Genomic DNA, 26,802 nt, shown 5'->3' with positions numbered 1-26,802 from the left:
ATAACTGATCAGTGGTACTCACATCTCAATATAAGACATGGACCGGTAAGAGAGTTCTTAGAAATTCTTAGTAACTAATTTCCGGGGTGATTAACTCCTACCATTACAAGGAAATTCATCTACAAAGGTACACCAGCTAAGAATGTGGCACAGTCTGCCAGCATACTACCAATCCTCGAAAAAAGTCTTCTTGCTTCTCACAGATACGTGTTTAATATCTTCCAAAGAGTAAACTCAAGAGGTCTCCTCAGGACTTTGAAAATCCTTCTTCTGTAACAATAGGAAGATGGACTATTGAAAAACAAAGAAGAATCTTGTGGACATTAAAACTATCTTCTTTGGAGCAAAGGACTGTGGGACTTGTGGTGTTCCCTGCCATGTGGATGCTCAGCTGTCCATCTGGACCCAGTTGCTGAGGCTTCTCCCTCACTCTCCTCTCCAGATTCAAACTCTTCATCCACTGCATGGAACAATGGCTTGGGTCTCACAGCTGCCCTCCTGCCTCTGCCAATGTGCTCTTCTTGGCTCATGCTGTTTCTATGACTGAGGTTGATCGGCTTGCCTCCTCTGTGCAAGCTCTTCATTGGGATGATCTCTTGTGTTAGTCGTCTCTCCTGGAAGGACCCAGTTTGGGGGGGTGTGCTGAACCTGATGGATGGAAATCCTGGATCGCTGCTATCATCCTCTGGAAAACATCATGACAAGGAGGGGATAGAACAAGACTTAAGATCAGGGTTAAGACTTAGTATCCAGATGGCAGTAATTCAGAGTGAAGCAGAGCCCATTCTGAGATTCCGGCCCTTACACTCAACTTTACTATCTGGTGATTTTCCCTTTTCAAGGTCACTCTCCCAAGTAGACAGTGGGTAAGGGACACAGAAACTAGTTGTGCAGTATTTTAAGTAAATAAAAATGGATGGACAAATGCTGTGTGCCAAGCCATTCTCTCCCAGGTAAGTAAGGTAATGTCTTTTTATAAAATCATTATCCACTGGCCATAGACAAAGGCCTCAAGGCACAAAATACTTTGTCTTGTCCAAGGCCAATGCTAAATTGAAAGTTATATGATATTGCCACAGGAAAGTGGTTGATTTTTATCTTATTTATTTATTTATTGTTTTTTGTTTGTTTGTTTTTAGGTTTTTGCCATGGGGCATGTGCACTTACTGGAGAGAGGCCGAGAAATGCAGAGGGAGGAAAACGGGGAATGGCCACGCCACAATCCCTTCCCCTCCATATTCCTCCTGAGATTTTGGACACACACACATAGGCCTAGCATGATTTTCAAGCCACCAGGCCCTGGACTCAAACTGCTATCAGCTATGTGGGAATCCAGTGCCTCAACCACCATGCCACCCACTGGCTGCTCGTGGTTTGTTTTAATCAGTGGTTATCAGAAATATAATATTATATTGAAGTTTTATCCCTTTGATCTTGAAAAAGCCTATCTTGGGGAAACAGAGGGATAAAGGAGCCACAGCAGAGAGCAGGGTATGACTGGATGTTCGCCTATCAAAGGAATAAACAAGTGAGCAGACTAGTTGATAAGATGGTAATGATAACTTCCATCTGTGAAGAACTTACTATGTGCCCATCACTGTGCTAATCAGTTCTGGTATATTATTTCCTTCCATTTCACAGTGGTTCTACGAGATCAGATCCTCATATTGTAGGTAAAGAAGATGAGCTTCCCCAGATTAAGGGAACCTTCACTACCACACAGCTGGGGAAGATGGGCTTGGAGTTTGAGCAAGGCCCATCCGGTTGTGAATCCACTCTCTGCTCTCAGGCCAGTGCTGGTTCTTTTGCACATCTTGGTCAGGAGGAGATGGCTATATCATGAGAGAAGTCACAGGGCATTTATGGAACGCCCCCTCTCAGAGGATCTTCAAATGCTTCACCTATACTAGGTCCTTGCCTTTTCCCTAGTTCAATGCACACATGCCTTTGAATAAATATTTTTCACAAATCTCATTTGTTTTTGTTTCCTCAATTATAACCTTATAAATTTATTTTCCCTTTAAGTATTCTGAGAATTACGTATTTTTAGACATTTATATTGAAATCAGAAAGTATATTCTTTCTCCCATTCCCTACTTTGTCCTAAAAAAAAAAAAAATATCCCAGCATTAGAATGAACATTCACAAAGGTTTATACTTGATAAGATATGTTTAGAATGCGGGACACCAGGAAATCTTAAAATACTCTTCGATAATGTTTTTCCAAAATGTGACCAAATTATCCTACAAAGGTAGCTTGGAAGTTGGGTGGTTGGGAGTAACAACTGCTTTGAATAAAGAGAACAATGTTAGTTTATGTGAATACTTCAAAAAGTCCATGGGAAAACAGAATTAAAGTATAAGTCTATTTTAGTGCAAAAAATGTGAAATCCACACATAAAGATTTCCATAATACATGTTTGATGAACTTGTAGAAGAACTCTTGTATTTGTCCATTTTTTTTTTTGTGACTTCCCTTTAATTAGAGCTTTTTGACTGGGCCTGGGCCAGAGTTCCTTCTGATCCTTTGCCACTGAGGATACTCCTAAGATGCTTCTGCCCCACAAACCCTGCTCCTTCTCTCCCTGTGCCTGTTCCCCATCCATTCACAGGTTCTAACTGTGGCTTCCCGACCACCTTCTAGGTTACTATAAAGTGGGATCTAAGCACTAGAAGCAGACTCGAGTATGTGACTGGCAGATTTCCATGCAATTGAAGTGACTGGATCTGCCCAAAATTCATGGAAGAAGTTGGCTGGGAAGCAGAAGAGGGAAGAAGGAAGCGTGCAAACTGTGCTTTGTCCTTCTTCACATTACACAATCCTCCTGCCCGTGAACATTCAGGCAGCACAGTTCCAGGGAAGGAGCTGTGGACACCTCTGCTACGAAATCTGAGCGCCTGTTCTTCTCCCTTCCACCTGACTGACAGCCTTCACTTCTGGACCTGGGCACCCAGGGGCAGGCAGAGCCTAACACCCACAGAATTGTCGAAAATGTGCTCTTCTGACTCCATATACACTGTTTAGAGATGCAGCTCAACGTGCAACCCTCACTCCTGCCTCCTCACACACATTATTTTAAATTGTGGTGAAATATTCCCAACATAAAAGTGACCACTGTAAGCACTGTTTTCATTTTAACTATTATTGTGATGTCCAATTCACTGGCAGTAAGTGCATGCACATGGTGCATCTATAACCAGAGCTTTTTCATCTTCCCCAGTTCATGTCAATTTTAGGCTGTCTCAGGACATTGGGGGCGCGTTCTATGGGAGATCTTTTCACTTATAACACCAAGTGAACCCCAAAGGCAAAGAGTATATGGAGTCTTCCAAAGCAGTGTGGAGCTTTTGCACGTTCAGTGCAAGAGCTCTGCTGACCCTGGTGAGCAAGGAATGAGCTAGAAAGGAAATGTTCTCCCGGTATCCATCTGGCTAGCTGGGACTATGGTTGGACGGACATCGCACTCCACAGTCTCCCCTAGAGACCCTCTGCCACCTCCTGACCTTCTCCTGCAGAAAGACTTAAGGTTTGTAGAGAAGTTGAATTCCAATAATCACTGTATCTAGCCATACCCTGAGGACTATCTCAGTTTCACCCTGATCCTTGAGAACTTACAAAGGATAACTAACTGGTACCATTATTTTTCCTTCGGAGAGTTCTAGTTTAACCTAGATGAAATTTAGAATCAATTAAGCACATATGAAAGAAAAAACATTCACTGGGATTAAGATTTTACTCATGGGAACCAGCAGTTAGTGTAATGGCTATGTCGCTGGACTCCCATGTAGTCGACCGCGGTTCGTGTCCCGGACCCGGTGGCTTAAAACTCACGCCGGGCACGTGTGCGTGCGTGCCCAAGATCCCAAGAGGAGAATGGAGGAGAAGGGATTGCGGCGTGACCATCCCCCCTGGGGGGTGATTTCTCGCTTTCTGTCTCTATGTCTCTCTCTGTCTGCCTGGCGAGCGCACGCGCCCTACAGTGAAAATCTCTCCAAAAAAAAAAAAAAAAAAAGATTTTACTCATGTCTAGATTAATTCATGTAGAACTAACCTTTTGAAGCATTGTCCTCCGTTTAAGCACTACTATACCTACCCATGTCAAGTTTTCTTGAATCTCCCTCAATAGTAACAACAAGAATGACTAATATTTTCTCAGAACTGTTTGACTTATGGCCCTGTTCTAACAGTTTTATGTACCCCGTTTATGAGTTACCTTGTATGACTGGCTTTACTTTTGGACAATATTGTCGTGTGTAGGAGGTGCTAATATTATTTCCTTACAGAGAGGAAACAACAGCATGGAGAACAAAAATTTTATTTTTTTCTTCACATAAATCACCTATGTATATTTTCCTGGCATTTTACGGCTTTTACTTATGAATGAGATGCCCTTTAGTGAGGGTATCTATTGAGAAGATAGAAGTCTTAAACCTATTAATTTGGCGAATAATATAAATACATTCAAAATGTTAAACAATCGCCAACATCCTGGAATAAACTCCACTTTGCAAGGTGTATTGTTTAATGTTCTGCTGTATTTTATTATTTATATTCATATAAGATTCACACATTGTTCAAGTGAGTCGGCTCTGTTGTCATCTGCAATCTTAGTGGTATGATACTGATGTTCAATTCATGAGAAGTAACTGTGAGACTTCTTTCCTGCTCACTTAAACAACGTAAATAGTGCTGGATTATTTGTGCCAGAAAATATTTTATTTTTATTTTATTTTATTTTATTTTTTTTGGAGAGGGTGGCCCTGCAGGGTGCGTGCGCTCGCCAGACAGACAGAGAGAGACATAGAGACAGAAAGCGAGAAATCACCCCCCAGGGGGGATGGTCACGCCGCAATCCCTTCTCCTCCATTCTCCTCTCGGGATCTTGGGCACGCACGCACATGTGCCCAGCGTGAGTTTTAAGCCACCAGGTCCAGGATGCAAACTACGGTGGACTACGTGGGAGTCCAGCGACATAGCCATTACATTAACTGCTGGTTCCTGTGCCTGAAAATATTTTTAAAAATTAATCTATAATACACCCTTGATCTATCTGGTGCTCACTTGTTTTGTTTCCCTTACTTTTGTTTGTGGGATATCTCACCAATGACCTAAAATAATACTAGTTCCTACAGTGCAGTCTGGGAATGGATGATTAGATCAATAACATGGCATTGACAGTCCAAAACCCTCTCTTCAGGATAAATTACTATAACGAAGGTGGCATTTCACCTTGCAGGGACAAGAACATTTGAAAATAGTCTGAAGTGCATCTCTGTCTTAATCCTTACACAATGATGAAGCTCAGATGGATTGAAATTTACCTGGGAAAATTAAACTATTTAAGTTCTAGATGAAAAAAAAAAGAATAAATCATCCTCTAATTTTTCTGTGGTATATATATATATATATATATATAAAGTTATGTGTAAAACAGAGAAAAATCACTGGTAACATACAGGAGAGGAAATTAATGGTATCCTTACTATATAGAGTTCATCTGTCACTTAAAGTAAATCAATGACTAAATAGAAAAAAAATAGACAAAGGTAGAAACAAAAGATTCTCCAAGAGAAATATAGGTATAGCCAAAAAATATGAAAAAATGTTGAATCTCACTAAAAATCAAAGAGATTCCTATAAAAATTAAACATGACAGAAATTTTGTGGCATCATAGCACAGAATGTTCAAAGGTTTGACCACTGTCTCATGATGGTGAAGGCGATGGGAAAAAACTACCCTCACATACTTTTGGTATAAGGGTAAGTTAGTGACATAATCTTTTGGGAGGGTATTTTGGAAAAGTATGTAAAAGTTGAAGCATGGGGTCAGCAGGTAACATGGTGGTTGAAACACTGGACTCCCACATGTTCACGTCCCAGACCTGGCAGCTTCCTTCCTCAGTTTCTCTCCGTCTATCTAGTGAGCATATGTACCCTATAGCAAATAAAAAATAATAAATAAAATAAATAATTCTTATTTTTAAAAAAGCTTAAGTGTATGTGATTTTTAACCTTCAAATGTTACTTTCAGGAAAATCTACTGAGGGAATAATTGGTTATGTGTGCATAAATCAATCACAAGCAAAACAGGACACTTATCATGCATCACTGTTTATATTTATTAAAAATCATAAATACTTTTAAATTAGAAGTTAGCTAGAAAAGTTATGATACTTCTATATAATTGTTATTCAGTCATTAAAAATAAAGAGTAGATTAATACCTATTGACATGGAAATATGTCAACCACATGTTGAATGAACTAGGCAATATATGAAAATTACAAAACAATGACGATGCTTTATTTCATGTTATACTATGATGCTGTTTTCATGATTTTTAAAAATTGTTTATGGGTAGGGACCAAGAGAAAGGAGAAATAAAATGTTATATGTTATATGATGATTATATGTGGATGTGAGGGCTTTCAATCTTTTTGACTTGTTTTTCCTATGCTTCTCTACTAATTTTATATCAAAAGCATGTTTTTAATCAGAAACAAATTTATTATGAAAAATAATTATACGTGATTTTCAAAGATTTAATTATAAAATCCCACATGTTTATTTATTTATTTAGTTTTTATTTTTGGAGAAGTTTTTGCTATAGGGCATGTGCGCTTGCCAGAAAGACAAGAGACAGACAGAGAAGCGAGAAATCACCACCCAGGGGGGCTGACCACACCCCAATCCCTTCTCCTCCATTCTCCTCTCAGGATCTTGGGCACGCACGCACATGAACCTGGTGTGATTTTTAACCACTGGGTCCCGGACTCAAACCACAGTCGACTATGTGGGAGTCCAGTGACATAGCCTTTACGCCAACTGCTGGTCCCAACCACATGTTTAGTTTACTTAAATTTCCAATGTAATGAAGGATTAAAAAGCTAAGAAAATCAAAATAAGTAACTTGGCATATCGGGTATGATACACTACCTGTTGAGAATAAAAAATTATTTATGCATACATTTAAAATTAGTTGCTTGGCTTTCATTAGCATAATAAGCAGTTTTGATTAATTTTTAAATTTTCACTTAAAAATTCAGTATTAAATGGGAAACACTGAATCAGTAAATTTGATGAGATCATTCTAGTGAAACCTAACCAGTTTTGCTCATGTTTAAACTGTGGATTGACTCCACAACTTCAACATAGCACCCCTTTTATTTTTCTTTAAAACAAGGGTCAGCAAATTGTGATCTTGGGCTATATTGAGCCTGCTACTTCTTTTCTAGATGGCCTGTGAGCTATCAAAGGTTGTTACATTTTTAAATGACTCAAAAAAAAAAAAAGATAATATAAGGGGGCTTCAAAAAGTCTGTAGAAAAAGTGGAATTAAAATATGTGTTTATTTTCATACAAAAGAAATTTGGAATCCACGCGTCATTTTTTCATAATACATATTTTCCATAAACTTTGTGAAGACCCCTCATATTTCACAAGTCAAAATGATATGAAGTTCAAGTTTGCATGTCCATAAATAAAGTTTTGACTTTCACCAGTAAAATAAGTTGTCTCTTCTTTTTCTTGTCATAATGCTTTTGGTTTTGCCTTTTGGCAGAGTGGCCAAGCACGCAGGTTACCTGTGAACTCAGCAGCCCTTGCGTCTCTGCTCGATGGCTGAGGGTTGCTGTGGGGAAAGGAGAGGTAGCGGATGTTTTTGGTGCCTGCCTGTTGGTAACAAGTAGAAAAAAAAAAAATTAGCTACTGTGACTGGGGGCTTCACACGGCATGCATCAGTAGTCCATTTGTGTTGACCATGGAGTAGTTTTCCAATGTATGGATATACCACATGTTGTTCACACACCACAAATGTTGACAAGTGCTTAAATTGTTTCTAGTCTTTGTCTGTTATAAATAAAGTCATCATATATATTCACGCACAAAAAGAGGGGGAAAAAAGAATAGAGCTTCACATAGCAAAGAGGGGGAAGAACATAGACTTATCCTCACATCTTGTTTAGATGACTGGCTTTGGGTTACTTTTGTTTAAAGAAAGCAGAACACTTAGTCTTTGATGTGCATTTCCATTACGTCTCATGACATAACAGATCATGATGAACCTCCACAGTTAATCTTCACTGGGATTAGGGTCTGCTCCAGATCAAACCTCTATCCAGAAGTCCTAGTAAATTGGTTCCAGTCAGCCTCCAATGGGAAGAGTGCAGGTGCACAGTGAGTGATGGGAAGATGAGGCCCAAGAATCTTACAAGAGCAAATCATAAATCCCTCCCTGTAGTTTCCTGGGAGAGAAGTAGGTTTCCCAGGGCCAGAGGGTCTGGTTTGTGGAGGTCCCCTGGAGAGTTCTAGGGTCTGGGTATGGAGTCAAAGCCCAGTGGGAGAGTTGGTTGCCATGCATCCCTGGGCAGATGCGTCAGGTTCCTTAAGCCCTGGGTTCAGAGAAAGAGGTTGCTTTGGCATCCTACCCTCTCTTGCTTTCCCGTCTTTCTGGCAACATGATGGAGTTTTTAATTGCTTGAGGGTGGTAATATCCCCGAGGCCCTGTGCAGAGACAGGCCCAGTCATCAGGAGATACATGTATGCACACCAAAGGAACATGCCGTGGCTACAGGCCCCACTTACCGGCTTTCCCCAGGGCAGGCTGTGGCCCTTCCTCATGCTCTCCCTTAAGGTGTTCTGGCGGCGGATCAGGATCTCTTTGGCCTGCCTCTCACTCGTTTGGGGTCTGAGGTTGTATTTATTGTAGGATAGTGTCTGCAACAAGAATGGAATGTCAACCAGGTAGACTCCTCTAGTACAACTTGCTGCCTCAGGAGGCCATGGAAACATCTGGAACCTAAGGCTGTCTGAATGTTTGCCTCCGTTGCAGATGAGCCAGCAAGCTGCAGGCCTCGAGAGTCTGTTCCCCGGAGATCACGCTCTGGGTGGAGCTGTGGCTGGAGCCTGTGCCTTCTGCTCTGTTGTCCTTGCAGTTCTCCCCCATCCCGCCCCAGACCAGACAACCACACATTTTTTCTGCCCCATACACACACTTGGTCATGTTTTCTCTGCCAGGTCAGTAGTTCCTGGGCATTTAAATTTAATGAATAGAGAAAATAGCAAAACTACTTTAAGAATTTCTATGGGTTTTGCTGCCTTTAAATGTTGCCATTTATAGGTGCATACATACAGATCAATCCATTTCTATCAATCCATCAATATGGTGAGGAAAAGGTCTATGAACCAAAGTGGTAGAAAGGACGTAATCTCAGGTTAAACCTGAGGTTTAAAAAAAGGTTAAAAAACAAAATCAGTCCATCAGATGGAATCTTTCTAGCTTCATGTACTATGTCCTCTTTGTCCTCAACCCACTTGTCATGGCCCATAGGTCAACAGCAGTCTTCAAACAGATATTTGCAAAGTGCTGAACTGGGATTTCTTTCTCCCTTATTGATCATTTGGGTTCACTAGGAAATGCCCATTCTGCCCCAGGTCAGGAAGTAGCTCGTGCCTGCACTGATAAACCCCCAGTCCTGCTGGATAGTAGGATCAGAACTGCAGGGGCTGGCCCCGTGGACAATGAATGCCTTAACAAAAGTAGGTAGTTCAACTGCAGTAGAGCAAATGTTCTATGTATCACGTGCCATTAAAGGCAGGATCAGAAACAACGAGTATATTAGAATTCTGGTCTTCAAAAGGCTTACAGGCTTTTTTTTTGGGGGGGGGGTCAGACACATAAGGGTGTAATGTCACATGCTCAGGTGCGCGAGACACTGCATCTGCAGGGGCTTCGGTTGTACGGGCAGAGGACGCAAGGTCCAGTCTTGTGTGGGAAGGGTTCTCTTACTGCACTGAGGTGTTATTTGACGAGTGGGTGTTAACCTGGGAATAAATTCTAGGACAAGGGAACAAATGAGTTTAGGGAGCTGTTACCCAACTTGGGACGGGAGCACTGGCAAAATGCAGCAAATGTATTTATCCCAGGAGAAAGAAGCACCACTGTGTGGTGAGAGGTAAGGCCAGAGGGGCATGGAGCGGGATGTGATGAGGACAGAGGCTCCACCCTCCAGGCCGGCTCTCTAGGATTGAATACCTACACTCCAAGGAGGCCACCCTGGGCGTGCCAGGATCACACGTGTGCCTGCGATCCGGGCTGGCTGAGACTGGGGACACGTTGTAGCCCGAAGATCCAGCTGGGGCTGTCTTTCTCTCTCTTTTCTCTCCTTATCTTTCTCCTTCTGCCTCCCTCTTGGAAGAAATAAACTCTTGAGAGTTTAAAAAAATACCAAAGATTAAGCTTTATTACAATAGTATTTAATATGCGGCTTTATGATGGGCCCTCACGTGGTCCCTACGTGAGATGGTGACATTTCTGTCAGAACAGATGTGGGTGTCAGTAACAGCACAGAGAATCGACAACAGCGCTGTTTCATTGGCTTTCTGTTTAAGTAGATTTTGGTTTTTAATATTTCTGAACCAAGCAAATCCTTATGAAGTAGAACTCTCCAAAAGTAGCTCCATAGAGGAGGCATGACCTGTAGGCCAAGGAAACAGTGAGGAGGGGCCAACACCAACATCCTTCTCTGACACGAGCTATTTATCAACCACTTCTGACAGATTAATTGATCTGACAAGAATTCAGAAAAAAAAAAAAAGAGTTGTGAGGACAATTTAAGATACAGATTGTTATCCACCATCACTAATGGTGAACCTTAACTTAAGTGCATTTTGTGCACTGAAATATGAGAGGATGGAAACTAATAAATAATTTAGTATCCAGAATATGGGGGCAAACTGTTGTTTTATTTCATTTTATTTTTTTTTTTAGCAAGAGATTTTTGCTATAAGGATCACGGGCTTACTGGAGAGAGAGAGAGAGGAACAGACAGAAAGCCAGAAATCACCCCCCGAGGGGATGGCTACAATGTAATACCTCTTGGGATTTGGGGCACACACACACACACACACACACACACACGCACACACACACGTGCCTTGCCTGAGTTTCAAGCCATCGAGTCTGGGACTCAAACTGCAGTTGGCCAGGTGGGAGTCCAGCAATCTAATCATTACACCATCTGCTGGTCCCCACACAGTTACATTTTAAAATCAATGTTAAAGTTGTGCAAAACTGAATTCCGCCTGTGTGTGTGTGTGTGTGTATGTCGCTAGGAGGAATTTCCTACTCTCGGGGAGAGGCTGTGCTTTAAGGAACACTGGGTGACTTGGTCTTCCGCCTGACCTCACAGTCCGTCACCCGTGGTCTGTACTGCAGGGCGCAGGGAGTATAGACAGTCCTGTGCATCTAGTCAATATGCACGTGTACCCTTCCCTTCCCCTGTTTCCACCCTTTAATGCAGGAATCAGAGATGAGTTCAAGCCTGCATTTCCCACTGAAGCTTGGGCTCTGCGGGAGAAAAGGCTTTGTATTATTCGGTGCAGCGTTCCTAATACTTGGCTGGTTCTACTGGGGCCTTGTTTGGGGTGCCTGTCTCTCTGCATCTCTCTCTCTCTCTCTCTCTCACAAACATGCACACACAGAGGAAATAAATAAATGAGAAATAAATGTTAAAAAGTAAAAGCAGAGTGAATGTGTGGTTGCCCCAGGTTACGAATTCAGAATACTTTTTCCTCCCAGGGAGTAAGAGGACCGTGATACAAGAGAGGACTCGCATGACCTCTATAAGGTTGGGGTCGAGAGAAAAGCACATGGAGGGGTAGGGGCTTATTCTCAAAGTTACAGAGGTGGAGGCCAGTGCTGTAGCTCCCCTGTTCATCAATTATAGTCTCTTCACTGGGCTCCCCATGGTGCTCAGCAGAAACCCATCAAACGAAAGGAGGCCCATGTGCTTAAATTTGGGTGCAGTAAGCAAGGGAGATGCCGAATAGCTCAGAGGAAGAAAGGGGGAGCATCCAAGCACAGAAAGTCAGGGGAGGAGGGCCTCACTGCAGATTGTGACGTCCTGGGTCGCCAGCTCCATTTATGACCTTTCCCTGAGTTCTTCAGTGGCGTGGGGAAAGGCTGAGCACCAGGTGCAGGCCCTGGCCCTCACTAGCCTAGCCACATTCTTCAAACCAGGAAGTTCTTATCTATTTATCCAAGGCGGGATGTGATAGTTCCACTGAAACAGTTTCACTTGGAAGGATCTGAAAGCCTTGGAATTTACTCTAAGAGCATTATGATTCGTGCTGGCCCGTGTGCCTTTCACTGCCTCCTGACCCTCAGCGTCCACTGTTCTGAAACAAGCAGCCAACAGCACTCACTTTCACTGGCCTATGTCATGAGTCATGGAGAGAGCACTGGGCCGGTGGCTGGAAGCCTGCATTTTAACCTGGGTTTGTTGGGTGACCTTGAGCAAGTCAGACAAGCAGCCTTGCTAACCTCAGCCTGTTCTACTTGCAAATGAGGAGCTTTGACTAGATTTATATATTTTTTTTAATTCTATGAAAACTATGATCCATGACATAGTCACAAACTGAAGACCTTCACAGTGGATTTACCCCAGGAATTGGGGTGAGCAATTGGATCTTTACATTTGAAAAAAGGCAAATGAGAAATGATGAGATAACACAGGTTGAAATTTGATTTAGTATCTCAGACTCATCCACTGCCCGCTCAGAGAACATTTCTAGGGGCAATGGGTAAGTTTTTCTAAAAGTTCTTAGTGTATGATTTGGACTAGTTGCTGAGAACTGGGATAGATTCCGAAACTGAGAAAGAAGATGCCTAATATGTCTCCTTTTATTCCGGCTTTCAGCATTATACTTTCAATATTGTAACCCAAACTCTCTAAACCTCTAGTCAATGTAACTGAAGCAATTCAACTGTCATCTGCATCCTGGGACAGCTTAGGGTTAGGCTTAGGGTTAGGGACCAGGTTCCTTGCTCCCAGGCAGGTGAATGAGCTCCACCACTTGCCTGTCTGGAGGAAGGAGACCTGCTAGTTCAAGAACGCACCGAGCTGCAGGGCTAGGGCAGCCTGACCCCTAGAGTCAGTGCCTGGATTTGCATTTATTTTTATGCCACAGGTTCCCATTTTGCAGCAGAAACGTAACTAGCTTTCTGTCGTCCAGACGCAGCAGAGGGGCAAGGCATGGCAGGAAGCTGCATCCACAAGGACAATGTGAGCGAGAACGGATGATACGCACCCTTTGTCGGACCTGGTACATGTTGTTTGTCAGAATGTCCCTCATGGACTCCACATCTTCCGGGGAGAGCCTCTTCACTCCTTGTACCCGCTGGGCCCTGAAACATCATTGGAAGGAAGCCAAACATTATTCTTCCGTCTCAGTAGGAGGTGCCACAAAAATGCCAGAGGGCCTTATCTTGCACTAATGAAACCCAAGATGCCAGAACTCCTGTCTGAATCTCCTGTTTCCAATGGCTTTAGCAAGTTGATCTGAAATGTCAGAACATGTCTTTCAAATTTCAAAATATGATTCTGTTCAGGACCAGCAGACGACATAATGGTTACATCACTGGACTCCCACATAGCAGTTCGAGTTCTGGACCCGGCAGCCCTGGTGGCTTTAATTATGCCAGGCACATGGGCATGCATGCTCAAGACCCTGAGATAAGAATGGAGGAGAAGGGATTGTGGCGTGGCCATCCCCTGTGGGGAGGTAATTTCTTGCTTTCTGTCTCTGTCTCTGTCTCTGTCTCTGTTTTTCCAGGGAGCGCATGTGCCCTATAGCAAAAATCTCTCCAAAAAAAAAAAAAAAGAAAGAAAGAAAAAATAAGATCCTGTTTTATACAGGACACTCATTCTAACCCTTTTTAAAAAGGGTTTAAGGTGGTGACAAACGAGTAAATATTTTTCTCCTAAATCTGTTATGAATCGACAATTTGTAAAATGCAATGAAATCAATTACTTGAAAATGATATAAAACACCACTCAAATAGTCTCCTGCTAAATTCGACAGAGGTGAAGTTATTCAGTCAAAGGTTCCCTCTCTTAGTTCTGTGCTTCTCTCTCTGTGGACAGGTGACGCGTAGGTCACGGACCAACGACAGCTGAGTGCCACGTTTTCCACATCTGTAGTAGCGCTGATCTGAGAGAATACTCGTTTCATGAGTACCTTTATCTTAGAAATGTGGCTGTAAGGATTTCATCTTTGGTTAAAGAATCATTTAACAAACCAGGAGCACATTATACAGGGGAATGAGACCACGCCCACCATGAAAGTCTGCCCAGCTCTGAGACACCGGACACCGCGACCCACCCACTCCCACCCAGAAGGGTTCAAAAACCAGATCATGTCCAAGCGAGCAGTCAATGCACAATTGTCCTCTGCGGATCTGAAAGGCACGACACTGCTATGAGAAGAATTCTCACATGACAACCGTATCTTATTACAATCTAGTGACAACAATTCAAAAAACTTTTTATTACATGAATAATATATAGTCACTGAAAAACGTAAAAGAGAACTAAAGAAAGTTAAACCCTCCTTTAAATGCTATCACATCTTTTTACATCTTGGTATAAGCTTTAATGGGGTTGCTTTGTTTTCTGTTTTCTCTCTCTCTCTCTTTTTTGTAGAAGTTTTTGCCTTAGAGTACATGCACTCAAGGGGGAGGGACAGAAAGAGACTGAGACAGTGAGAGGGAAAATGAGAAATCACCCCCTGAAGGGGTGGCCATGCTATAATTCCTTCTCCTCCATTCTCCTTCCAAGACCTTGGGCATGCATGCACACACACTGGGCATGAGTTTCAAGCAGCTGGGTCTGGGACTCGAACCACGGTTGAACATATGGGAGTCCAGCAATGTACTGCTATGCCCTCTGCTGGCCCCAGTTTTTGTTTTTCCTACCTATAGTTTATTTTTTTTAATTGTATAAGGACACTTGCGGCTTTTTTCTTTCTTTCTTTCTTTCTTTCTTTCTTTCTTTCTTTCTTTCTTTCTTTCTTTCTTTCTTTCTTTCTTTCTTTTTTCTTTTTTTTTTTTTGAGACGTTTTTACTAAAGGGTGCATGCGCTCGCCAGAAGGACAGAGAGACAGAAAGCAAGAAATCACCCCCCAGGTGGGATGGCCATGCTGCAATCCCTTCTCCTCCATTCTCCTCTTGGGATCTTGGGCACGCACACACACGCACCCAGTGTGAGTTTAAGCCACCGGGTCCGGGACTCGAACCATGGTCGACTACGTGGGAGTCCAGCGACTTAGCCATTACGCTTACTGCTGGTCCCAGGACACTAGTAGCTTTAACATATACTTGCATATGATCTTAAAACAATTGATCACAGAGACAAATAATAACTAGTTTCAAGATAAGCCAACTTTCAGTATTTTCTTCCAGACATAAGGCCATAAATAGCAAGAATATTTTGAAAGTAATGCACAGTGGTTAACAGATTTGAAAGGACTTGGAAACTGGGCCTCACAGTCCATTACGATTTTATTCAGCAATGCTGTCTGTAGATTGACCAATGCCCTTTCTACAAAATTATAGAAATCAGTTTCCGTATCTCAGAGCTGTAAATGTCACCTCTGTTGATACTCAGTTACCTCCCTTAGTGACCTAAACACTGCTATCAGAGCATTTCAAACTAATCGTGAAAGCCTTTCAAATAAAGTTTATTCTGCTGTAGATACGCCTACACACTCCCAGGATCTGAGCACCTTCCTTTATTGTGGTGGGTATAATGTATTTCTGAGCAGAAGTAAGAGCTAGCCAAACAACTCCATTTTCTGTGTTCATAATAAACCAACCAACCAACCAACAAATAAACAAACAAACAAAAACTCCTCGCTCCCCCCAAAACAAACAAACAAACAAAAAAACACTGATAAAGGCAACAGTAAAGCAAAATTTGACATGGTAGTCGCTCCAGCTGGGTGTTCTCCCCAGGTTCCAAGACCATTCTGGGGACAGCCAGACCTAGGGAAAGTCCATCCGGGCTGCAGGCCAGTGAGGAATACTGGACCTCAAAGGCACCCCCCCCTCGCCGAGAAGCTGCAGAATCGTACAGAGGCATGATCAACCGGGGCAAGGTGAGACCTGGGCTTCTTCATGCCACCTCACTGGCAAAACCATCTCTGCCATGCTCATACTGCGATCGCAGGAAAGCTACGATCCTTAGAAAAACGGCATTAATAATAAAACTCTCTAGCTTAAAAGATTTGGATTACAAGCTGGATGACTTGTCATTGGAGCATTCATTACATTCTCCATTAAGGGAATCTGTCACCTTAAAAGATCTGCAATAATTTCGCAGATATTAAAATCGAACTGGGAAAAACTGAATCCAAATATATTTGACGGAGAGGTTCCCATGTCAGGTAACTCTTTTTTCGGTCATAAGGGATAATAACGTAAAAATCTGCTCCAGTGATGTTATGAAACCAGGCAGACAATGTATTCATGCCATGGTCTGAATTCTCCAAGAGAAAATGCTATCGTATATTGAATCATTTAGAAGACTCCATCTTCTCGTTAGTATCTTAGATGTGAAGTCCTGGGAAGAACAGTTCAGGCGGCTGAAAGTCTTGCCCACTGCAAACACAGGTGGTACCCCCAGCTGCTCTGGGCACTGCCTTGCTTACTTTCATAGAGGTCACCAAGGTGACCAACGGCTAGGGTGTGTGAAGAGCAGCTGAGAAGATGGTCCTGCACCCCACAACACAATCTTCCATGAGGGAAGTGAACCCTGGCATCAGAACCCACAGCTCAGAGTCTCTCATATAAGAATGCAGGAATACAAATCCATGCCTGTCATGTGTGACCAAATTTAAAAAATTCCAAAATGACAATGAAGTTATTTTATGCTTTTTTCAAAATAAATGTCATGTTAAAATTATTTGGGGATTTAAAAATACAGTAGTTTAATGTATGAATGATAATTTAAGAATTAATTGAAAATAAAAAATACAGTATTTGGAAGTTGCATGGGTGCACTTTGTTTTGCCTGTAACTTTATAAATGAATGTTTTAATGTCCCTTTAATATCAGTCAAAATAAGTTTATTTATTTCTTTGAATAAGCAAGGAAGAGAGAGAGAGAAGAGAGAGAGAGAGAGCTCTCAACAGGGTCTTGACTCCATAATCCACCCCTAGCCTCGCCAGCCCTGAAACATGGGCATGCATGCACACAGCATCGACAGGGAGGTCTCCAGATGTGAATAAAGAACCTTCCCATGTGGGTTAGCCTTGAAGAGTACTGTATTTTACCTCTGCACCACCATGCAGTCCCTAATCAAAATATCTTTTCAAGATTCAACACTTTTAATCAGTTTGAGCCTCTTTGCCTTGATCGTTTCTAACTGGGTACCACTCATTGGTGAGAAGTGCTGCTTCATATTTGACATGATACAGTATCATACATATTCTATCTACTCCAGAGGGTTGTTTCAAGGTTCAGATGCATCATGAATGTAACAGCAGTGGGGTCCATGGACTCAACAGCATCCAGTGAGTGTTACGGACAGCCCTGGCCAGAGCGTTCTCCTGAAGGTCACAGACTGGAAATCTAAACCTTTGTAGAACAATTGCTCAGACTTCTAAAGAAGAAAATATATGTGCATTTTGTTGTTATCATCTCCTACAGAATAATAAAAAGCAGGCTGAGTACACACTTCTTTTTCCTATTATTGTATGAAGGTTTGTTTTTTAAAAAGTTAGCTGCTTTGATCTCGGGAGAGGAATTCCTTTTTGCTTGACGTCCTACAGATTTCTAATTAGATCAAATAAATGCAATTTAAATACTAAACTTGTATTAAATATCAGCTTTAAAAATCCTCCTCTCTTACCCAGTTAACTAACTGGTTTGGGCTATAGGAGGGGGAAACAATTCTCTTGCCAATAAGGCTTTCTTAATAAAACAGAAGAAATGTCCGAAGAGATCTTCGACTCAAGTGGGAGGTCCTCTCCAAATAAAGCTGGTTTTAAATGTGCCTTGAAGTCAGAAATTAGAGTCACTGCTTGTGACCACTGTGATGTAACACAGAGATTCAAAACACACTTTGCCACATGACAGACTGATTCTCATTTGAGATAAGCACCCCTACATTCCTAGACCAAGAGCTCACATAGCTAATGAGCAAGCCCATTGAGGAAGTTCCTAATGGTCTAAACCGCCTGCAGCTGTCCAGCCCTCCGCCACTGCATGGGCTCCAATCATGCTTCAGTGAGCAGGTCAGACACCAGGAGATCGGAGGAGGCTCACCTCTCACATACCCCCATAGTTCCCTGTTCTTTAGGATTACATATATGTGGCCCTTTCCATTAATGTCAAGACCCTACTGGAGAATGGTGTCCATGAGGGCATGGACTGTACCTGTCTTCAAATGCTGGCCACCTTCGAGGTATCTAATGAACAGAGCTGGATCTAAGACACAGACCGTAAGGAGGTGCTAAAAAGCTCGGTAATTAAGTAAGATTTAAATATAATATTTAATAAATAAATACAAGCCTGTACAGGGCTGGCTCTATAGGACACTGGTTAACTCTGTGCACTGGGAGCCAGATCCAATATGGCTGACTGTGGTGAGAATCTCAGCCCCAAGGCATGAAGAACACGCCAGGAGAGTGCGTGAGCATGGCCCAAATCCTGATCAGGTGGAGAAATGGAGGAAGGGGGATTGTGGCTTAACTATGTCCCATGGGGTGGAAGAGGAGTGATTATTCTCTCTCTCTCTCTCTCCAGCAAGTGCAAGTGCCCTGTGGCAATGAAAAAAAAAAAAAGTCAATGCAAAAGTCCTTGATGGAGTCAGCAGGTGGCATGGAGCTGAAGGAGGCTGGATCCCGCATGGTTGATTTCATGGTTTGAGTCCTGGGCCCTGCGATTTAAGAATCATACTGAGCATGTGTGCATGCCCAACATTTTAAGAACAGAATGGAGGAGAAGAGATTGTGATGTGGGTATCTCCCCCGGGGGGGGGGTGATTTATCTCTCTCTCTCTCTCTCTTTTTCTGTCTGTCTCCCTATGAGGAGCACACACACCCTATAGCAAAATTAAACATAAAATCCTGGATGAATAAAATAACAACACTTTAAATATAAATAATATCAGCATGATGGAGTTTTCCTGTTGCCTCAAGCTCTACCACAGCCCAGTGTAACACTGACAATAAATATTTGTTAACACTTTCCATTTTAGTACCGGAACTTTCCTTAAATGCCATGTAATGGCAAGACCAAAACAAATAAACCACAGAAATGGTCTCACTGACAAATAAAACAGAAAGTTTTCTATTTATACTGAGAAACCCTCAAGGATGCTGGTTTAGACTTTTCCAGTTCCTGTGAGAAAGGCAACGGTGTCTCTGACTCATTAGCAGGTAAAGAATGAAGGCGTCACCTGGGAAATAGCACTCAGCACTAGTGACAATTTTATTGCTATCTATTCTTAGCTCTTCTATCAATTTGCTCTTCAAATGTGAGGATGTAGTTGAGGCTCATGATCAAGTGTCTTGACCTGCTGAAGATGACAGGATGGAGGGGGCTGGTGTTCTTATCCTAAATAGATGTTGTGATTAATTTCTCCAACTCATAGAAAACTGTAAGAGGGCAAAAGATTTTGTAACATTGAAAAGACCCCTTAAGTGTCAGAGAGTTAAGTCAGCTTTTTAAACGAAAAAAATCTAATTGGCTCTTGGAACAACTGGTTATCAGATGCTTGACGAGACACACCAGGTTTCAAAGGAAATTATAACAATGGCCGCATAAAGTGGCATTACCCTCCCCTACAGTCCTCTGTTCTCCAGGAAGGCAGGTGACTCCCCCTATTCCAAGCTGGACTTGCAGAGACTCACAGTAAACCTCACGATCTCATACAGACCTTTGCCTTAGACACGTTCACAAGGACAACTTTCTCTTTAAATAGTTCATTAACTACCAGACTCATCCCCAAGTCCCAGACAGTGAGCATCCCAGAAAGCTAACTTGTCTCCTCTCATGTAAGAGTAGAAGAGGAATGACTTATGAGAAGAAACAACGGCAGGAAGGGTAGAATCAAATGAACGGGTCAGGAAGAAAAAAGATAAAGTCTTACAAAATGTTCTGCAATTCTATAAATCTATCTGCCTCTCTTTCTCAGAGAAAGGTCTCATGTACCTAAAGGACACCCCTTTATTTATTTATTTTTTTGTTGTTGTTTTTGAGGGGTTTTTGCTATAGGATGCATGCACTTGCCAGAAAGACAGACAGAGACAGAAGAACAGAAAGCAAGAAAGCACTCCCGAGGGGATTGGCCATGCCACAATCCCTTCTCCATTCTCCTCTTGGGATCTTGGGCATGCACGCACACACACCTGGTGTGAATTTAAGCCACTGAATCTGGGACTTAAACCACAGTCGACAATATGGGAGTCCAGCGACATAGCCATTACACCAACTGCTGGTCCCAGGATGCCCTTTTAAAAAAAAAAAAATTTCCAGACGGTGTGTGCATTCACCAGAGACGAGATGTGGGGTGGGGGGCACCCCAATGACAGGTGGATATGATGCAATCCCTTTCTCCTGCATTTCTCCACCCTATCAGAATCCTGGATACACATGCAAGGCACACAGCGTGTCCTGTGAGCCACTTAGGCTGGGAGTTGAACTGCGTGGTTGGCCACGTGAGATCTGGCTCCCTCAACCATGAGGTCACAGCGCTGGCCCAAGAAGGCATTTCTTGCTGGAAAGAAAGTTTCAGAAACTAAGTGAAGCATTTTGAGTCTGAGTCATGCCATGAAATGCCTAGACATAGATATTTTTTTCATGGTGCCTTCTTCCTACTTCTTTCTGGTCACCCCTAGTATTACCTTTAAATTGAACAATGAAGTTTTCCTGTTGCCTCAAGCTCTACCACAGCCCAGTGTAACACTGACAATAAATATTTGTTAACACTTTCCATTTTAGTACCGGAACTTTCCTTAAATGCCATGTAATGGCAAGACCAAAACAAATAAACCACAGAAATGGTCTCACTGACAAATAAAACAGAAAGTTTTCTATTTATACTGAGAAACCCTCAAGGATGCTGGTTTAGACTTTTCCAGTTCCTGTGAGAAAGGCAACGGTGTCTCTGACTCATTAGCAGGTAAAGAATGAAGGCGTCACCTGGGAAATAGCACTCAGCACTAGTGACAATTTTATTGCTATCTATTCTTAGCTCTTCTATCAATTTGCTCTTCAAATGTGAGGATGTAGTTGAGGCTCATGATCAAGTGTCTTGACCTGCTGAAGATGACAGGATGGAGGGGGCTGGTGTTCTTATCCTAAATAGATGTTGTGATTAATTTCTCCAACTCATAGAAAACTGTAAGAGGGCAAAAGATTTTGTAACATTGAAAAGACCCCTTAAGTGTCAGAGAGTTAAGTCAGCTTTTTAAACGAAAAAAATCTAATTGGCTCTTGGAACAACTGGTTATCAGATGCTTGACGAGACACACCAGGTTTCAAAGGAAATTATAACAATGGCCGCATAAAGTGGCATTACCCTCCCCTACAGTCCTCTGTTCTCCAGGAAGGCAGGTGACTCCCCCTATTCCAAGCTGGACTTGCAGAGACTCACAGTAAACCTCACGATCTCATACAGACCTTTGCCTTAGACACGTTCACAAGGACAACTTTCTCTTTAAATAGTTCATTAACTACCAGACTCATCCCCAAGTCCCAGACAGTGAGCATCCCAGAAAGCTAACTTGTCTCCTCTCATGTAAGAGTAGAAGAGGAATGACTTATGAGAAGAAACAACGGCAGGAAGGGTAGAATCAAATGAACGGGTCAGGAAGAAAAAAGATAAAGTCTTACAAAATGTTCTGCAATTCTATAAATCTATCTGCCTCTCTTTCTCAGAGAAAGGTCTCATGTACCTAAAGGACACCCCTTTATTTATTTATTTTTTTGTTGTTGTTTTTGAGGGGTTTTTGCTATAGGATGCATGCACTTGCCAGAAAGACAGACAGAGACAGAAGAACAGAAAGCAAGAAAGCACTCCCGAGGGGATTGGCCATGCCACAATCCCTTCTCCATTCTCCTCTTGGGATCTTGGGCATGCACGCACACACACCTGGTGTGAATTTAAGCCACTGAATCTGGGACTTAAACCACAGTCGACAATATGGGAGTCCAGCGACATAGCCATTACACCAACTGCTGGTCCCAGGATGCCCTTTTAAAAAAAAAAAAATTTCCAGACGGTGTGTGCATTCACCAGAGACGAGATGTGGGGTGGGGGGCACCCCAATGACAGGTGGATATGATGCAATCCCTTTCTCCTGCATTTCTCCACCCTATCAGAATCCTGGATACACATGCAAGGCACACAGCGTGTCCTGTGAGCCACTTAGGCTGGGAGTTGAACTGCGTGGTTGGCCACGTGAGATCTGGCTCCCTCAACCATGAGGTCACAGCGCTGGCCCAAGAAGGCATTTCTTGCTGGAAAGAAAGTTTCAGAAACTAAGTGAAGCATTTTGAGTCTGAGTCATGCCATGAAATGCCTAGACATAGATATTTTTTTCATGGTGCCTTCTTCCTACTTCTTTCTGGTCACCCCTAGTATTACCTTTAAATTGAACAATGAGGACCAGTAGGTGGCATGGTGGTTAAGGTGCTGGACTCCCACGTGGTCGACTGTGGTTTGAGTCCCAGACCTGGCAGCTTGCCTTCTCACTTTCCTTCTCTCTCTCTGTCTCTTTCTGGCCAAATTAAAACACAACAACAACAACAACAAATTGAATTAAACAAATAAATAATTCTTCAAAGAAAAAAAATTGAACAATGAGTTAATGCCTCTAGGAATCCTAACAGCGAGAGTTTCCATGCAAGTGTGGCCGGGACTTACTGCTGGGGCAGGGAAAAGGCTGTGGAGCTGAGTATCCCCGTCTCCACCATCTCAATCGCTTGCTTCATCTCCAGCTTCTTGTACAGAGAAACGATGCTTGATTTTGGCAAGTTCTTTCGGATCAGGATTTTCCTTAAATACCTATGATCAAACTTCTTAAACCTAAAAATGAAGAAAAAAAAAAAACACAACATTTTGAAGCTCTTTCATCTCTGTATTATGTACGGATGCATGTTTTTCTTAAAACGAAGTACTACTGAACTTTATTCTGAGGAACATCAATATGGTGCCTGGAATTCATAGCATTTGAATATATTCTGCAAAAATCCATGGTATTTGTGCGTTTCTTTTTAAATAAAGAAAGAACGGCCCAGTGGCCTGAATACATTGAAAAATCAACTAAACAAAAGGAATGGACAAGCTGCAATCAGGGCAAAAAAGTATGCATAAGTGGAGTGCGGGGGAGGCCCGGCCCAGCCCTGCTTGTGAGAGGAGAAATGAGGGGGCTGAGGCTTTTGAACAAATGTTCCATTCTAATAGCTCCTAACAGCACAGCTGCTCTTACAGTAATACTGGACTATTCAACTAGAACCCAGGAAGTTTAAAGGCCCAGTAGTTACAGTAGTTTTGCCCCATTATGTTGGAGAGCATTTGAATCCTGCCAATTAACAGGGGAAAAGAAAGAAAGAAAGAAAAAAAAAAAAAGCCCACATACATCCCTACAGCCTGAATGACAGGGACTCTGAATAGGCTAGACACTGAGGGCCCCTGACTGCTGCAGCCAACCTGTGGCCAGCCCATTAGACTGAGCTGCACATATGCGTGCGCCACCTTCGAAGTCAGCTATTCGTCTGGAGTTTAAATTCCCAACGTTTCCAATCATGTTACATTCAAAGGGCAGTTTTTCTACCTGCTTTATTTTCTGGAAGGAATATAACTTCCTGGGCCGCTGGCTTATTGTCTTTTGATTGGTTTTCTGGTCCGTGAGGCATGCAGGTTCTTTGTCAGCTAAGCCACCTCCAGGGTTAGCAGGTTGATTTTCTGTGCGCTGTGATTAGTGCTTGGCTCAGACCAGGCCTACTCTTGCTCCAGCTGGGTCACCCTTCAGCATTCTAGTGTTCTGACCTTCTACATGAGAGGCCACAGTTGCTAATAACTCCTCAGCCATTGGAATCAGCGCCCCAACCTTCACAGTTTCTCTGACGTTCTTCTCACTTAGCTCATCTTGACCAAGTACTTTTCAACCTCAGGAGCTGCCATGGCCCATACCCTGCTGGCTGTCTGGCTGGGTCGTTCTCGCATGCCATCCACATCCTGACTCACCTTTCCTTTTTCCTTATCTACCCCACATAAGCAGAGCAGAATCCTGTCCTCCGTAAGTTTCCCCTTTTTACACTCCTGTAGTGACCTGACACATGCTCACAGCATTAGCAACCAGCTACTCACAGCATAATCTCTCACTCCTTGTGAACTTGAGACTAAATCCAGGAAGAGAATCTGCTCTGAAATGCAAGTATGTTGGCAAAGCAGGACTTTCAAAAAATTATTATGTGGGAAGGATCCTTTCACTGTGGCCTTCCCTACAATGAAGGAATTCTTTCCAGAACCCATTGCATGTCTCAAATTCCCTTTGCAGCTTCATGAAGTCAGTCATTCCATGGATGAGCTACTCTTATCATCGGGAACCTCATCCTTCTTTTAAACTCAACTCTGACTTTTTAAATTTACAACCATCATTCGTCTTTGTTCTCGCTGAGACAATCCAGAGCAAGCCCAATGCTTCCTCTGGCCTCTCTGTTTCCAGGCCTCACATGCCTAAGACCTTCAACTGATTCTTGGTTGGTTCCTCAGCCAGTTATCTTGCTGGTCCCCTTTCTCTAGATTTCTTCTCCTCTCTCAGAGGTTCCCTTGACCAGAAACACCCTCTGTTATAATGAAACCCTCAGCCTCTTACTTGTCTCTCACTTGGTAGTGGCTCCAGTGTCCACAGATGTCTTCAATGCCAGCCTTCAAGTGATCCATCAGCTGCCAAGCCAAACACAAGAAAAGGATTTCTGGTGAAACAGCACGAAGGGAAAAAGAGGAGGCTTTTATTTCCTGGAACATATTTTCTTTTCTATAACTCAGTTCATAGAACTAAAACATACACTGTTTTTATTATAATACAACTTGGTTTCATTACTGAAAGATCTGTAGATAAAGTGCTTGATAATTCACATAATTTGTGACAGAAATAAGTTACTGTTTGAGTAATACTGTTCTAGAATGATCTAGGCAATTTTGTGTTACTTAAATCTGATGGAGGCAAAGCCTAATATCTATTACTTTAAATGTCATTCCAAGAAAAAAGAAAAAAGAATACACAAGTATCTAACTTAATCAGTTTTTCAAAATGTAATTCTATAGTCTTCTTAATAACACAAAATAACAAAACTTACCTATATTCTCCATTACATATCTGATCAATGGATTAGGTATTTAAATTTCCACATCCAAGCCAATTATAATACATTAGTTTTATTCAAAGTTATATACAAGAATTTATAAAAAACACAATCTTACCAACAATTACAGGGATCAACAGGTGGCATAATGGTTACATTGCAGGACTCCCAAATGGCTGACCATAGTTTGAGTCTTGGACCCGGCAGTCTCAAACTCAAGTTGGATACATGTGGGAGCATGCCCAAAATCCCAAGAGGAGAATAGGAGAGAAGGGATTGTGGCATGACCATCCATTTTCTCGCTCTCTGTCTCTCTCTGTCTCCAGTGAGCGCATGTACCCCATAGCAAAATTCTCTTTAAAAAATTACAATTTAGCCTTAAAATAATTCAAATTAGAAGTCACTTAAGTCTCTATAGGTTTTTAATTTTTTTCATAATAAATTAATTATTTTTATATTCTTAAATGATTCACTGTCTTCTACCAATGATTATACTGTTTTTGAGAGAGAGCATAACGAATGAAAACGGAATGAAATACCTAGGTTCCACAGTTCTCAGTATACGGAGAAATTATGTAACTTCTTAAAATAATGAATCAGAGAAGACTGACACAAAAAACCTACAACAAAGTTACAGCATTACAGATTTTTTTTAGAGGTTTTTGCTAAAGGGTGCGTGCACTGCCAGAGAGAGAGAGAGAGAGAGACAGAAAGCGAGAAATCACCCCCAGGGGGGATGGCCACACCGCAATCCCTTCTCCTCCATTCTCCTCTCAGGATCTTGGGCACGCACGCACACACGCCCGGCGTGAGTTTAAGCCACCAGATCCGGGACACGAACCGCGGTCGACTACGTGGGAGTCCAGCGACATAGCTATTAGGCTAACTGCTGGTCCCTGCATTACAGATTTTGAAACACTCCCTATTCTCATCTTTTAAATATTTGTTAAGAGCAATGAAAGAAATTTTGTTTGGACTTCCTGGAACTTAAATTACTTTATTTCGTCAGGTGACTTTGACTATGAAATTTAGGCTGTTTTTATAAGACTTCATCAGTTTCTCCAACACTAGAATTGTGAACTGTCAGGGAGGGAAGAATCCTAAAATATCTGATCCAATTGTCCCCTCGAAGCTTGGCTGTCCGCCACAGTGACTATGACCAGTGCCCCAAACACTGCTCGGACATATTTATTTCTCCTTGATGTGCCAATCAGTAAACAGTGATTGGGATGACTTTTTTGTAACTGGGCTGAAGTCTTTCTCCTGGATCTCCCATATAGTCTAGTTTCTACTCCTTGGAAATATACAGAATGGTATTCCATCAATATTGTGTTGAACTTAAAAGGTAGAGACCATGTTCAACTTTTGTTTAAGAATTGTTTTATTGGGAACCAGCAGTTAGCGTAATGGCTATGTCGCTGGGCTCCCACGTAGTTGACCGCGGTTCGAGTCCCGGACCTGGTGTCTTAGAACTCACGCCGGGCACGTGTGCGTGTGTGTCCAAGATCCCGAGAGGAGAATGGAGGAGAAAGGATTGCGGTGTGATCATTCCCTCTAGGGGGTGATTTCTCGCTTTCTGTCTCTATGTCTCTCTCTGTCTGTCTGGCGAGCGCACGCGCCCTATGGCAAAAACCTCTCCCCCCCAA

The 26,802-nt window shown here is 42.4% G+C and overlaps 1 protein-coding gene across 1 annotated transcript in view; it reads right to left on the bottom strand.

The window, feature by feature from the left end:
• Positions 1 to 329: 329 nt before the first annotated feature.
• Positions 330 to 26,802, bottom strand: part of SLC9A4 (solute carrier family 9 member A4) — a 73,287-nt gene continuing 46,814 nt past the window's right edge. The window contains exons 7-12 of the mRNA XM_006166623.1: positions 24,667 to 24,737; positions 22,713 to 22,874; positions 13,090 to 13,186; positions 8,584 to 8,715; positions 7,584 to 7,671; positions 330 to 685 (exon numbers count right to left, since the gene is read on the bottom strand). Of these exons, the coding sequence (XP_006166685.1) occupies positions 330 to 685; positions 7,584 to 7,671; positions 8,584 to 8,715; positions 13,090 to 13,186; positions 22,713 to 22,874; positions 24,667 to 24,737 (906 nt within the window). The remainder of the gene's footprint in view (positions 686 to 7,583; positions 7,672 to 8,583; positions 8,716 to 13,089; positions 13,187 to 22,712; positions 22,875 to 24,666; positions 24,738 to 26,802) is intronic.

Source organism: Tupaia chinensis, unplaced genomic scaffold, assembly GCF_000334495.1.
Source record: "Tupaia chinensis unplaced genomic scaffold, TupChi_1.0 Scaffold144276_1, whole genome shotgun sequence".
Classification (NCBI taxonomy): Eukaryota; Metazoa; Chordata; class Mammalia; order Scandentia; family Tupaiidae; genus Tupaia; species Tupaia belangeri.
Note: the sequence above shows the minus strand (reverse complement) of the source record. Positions and strands in the feature narration are given on the sequence as shown.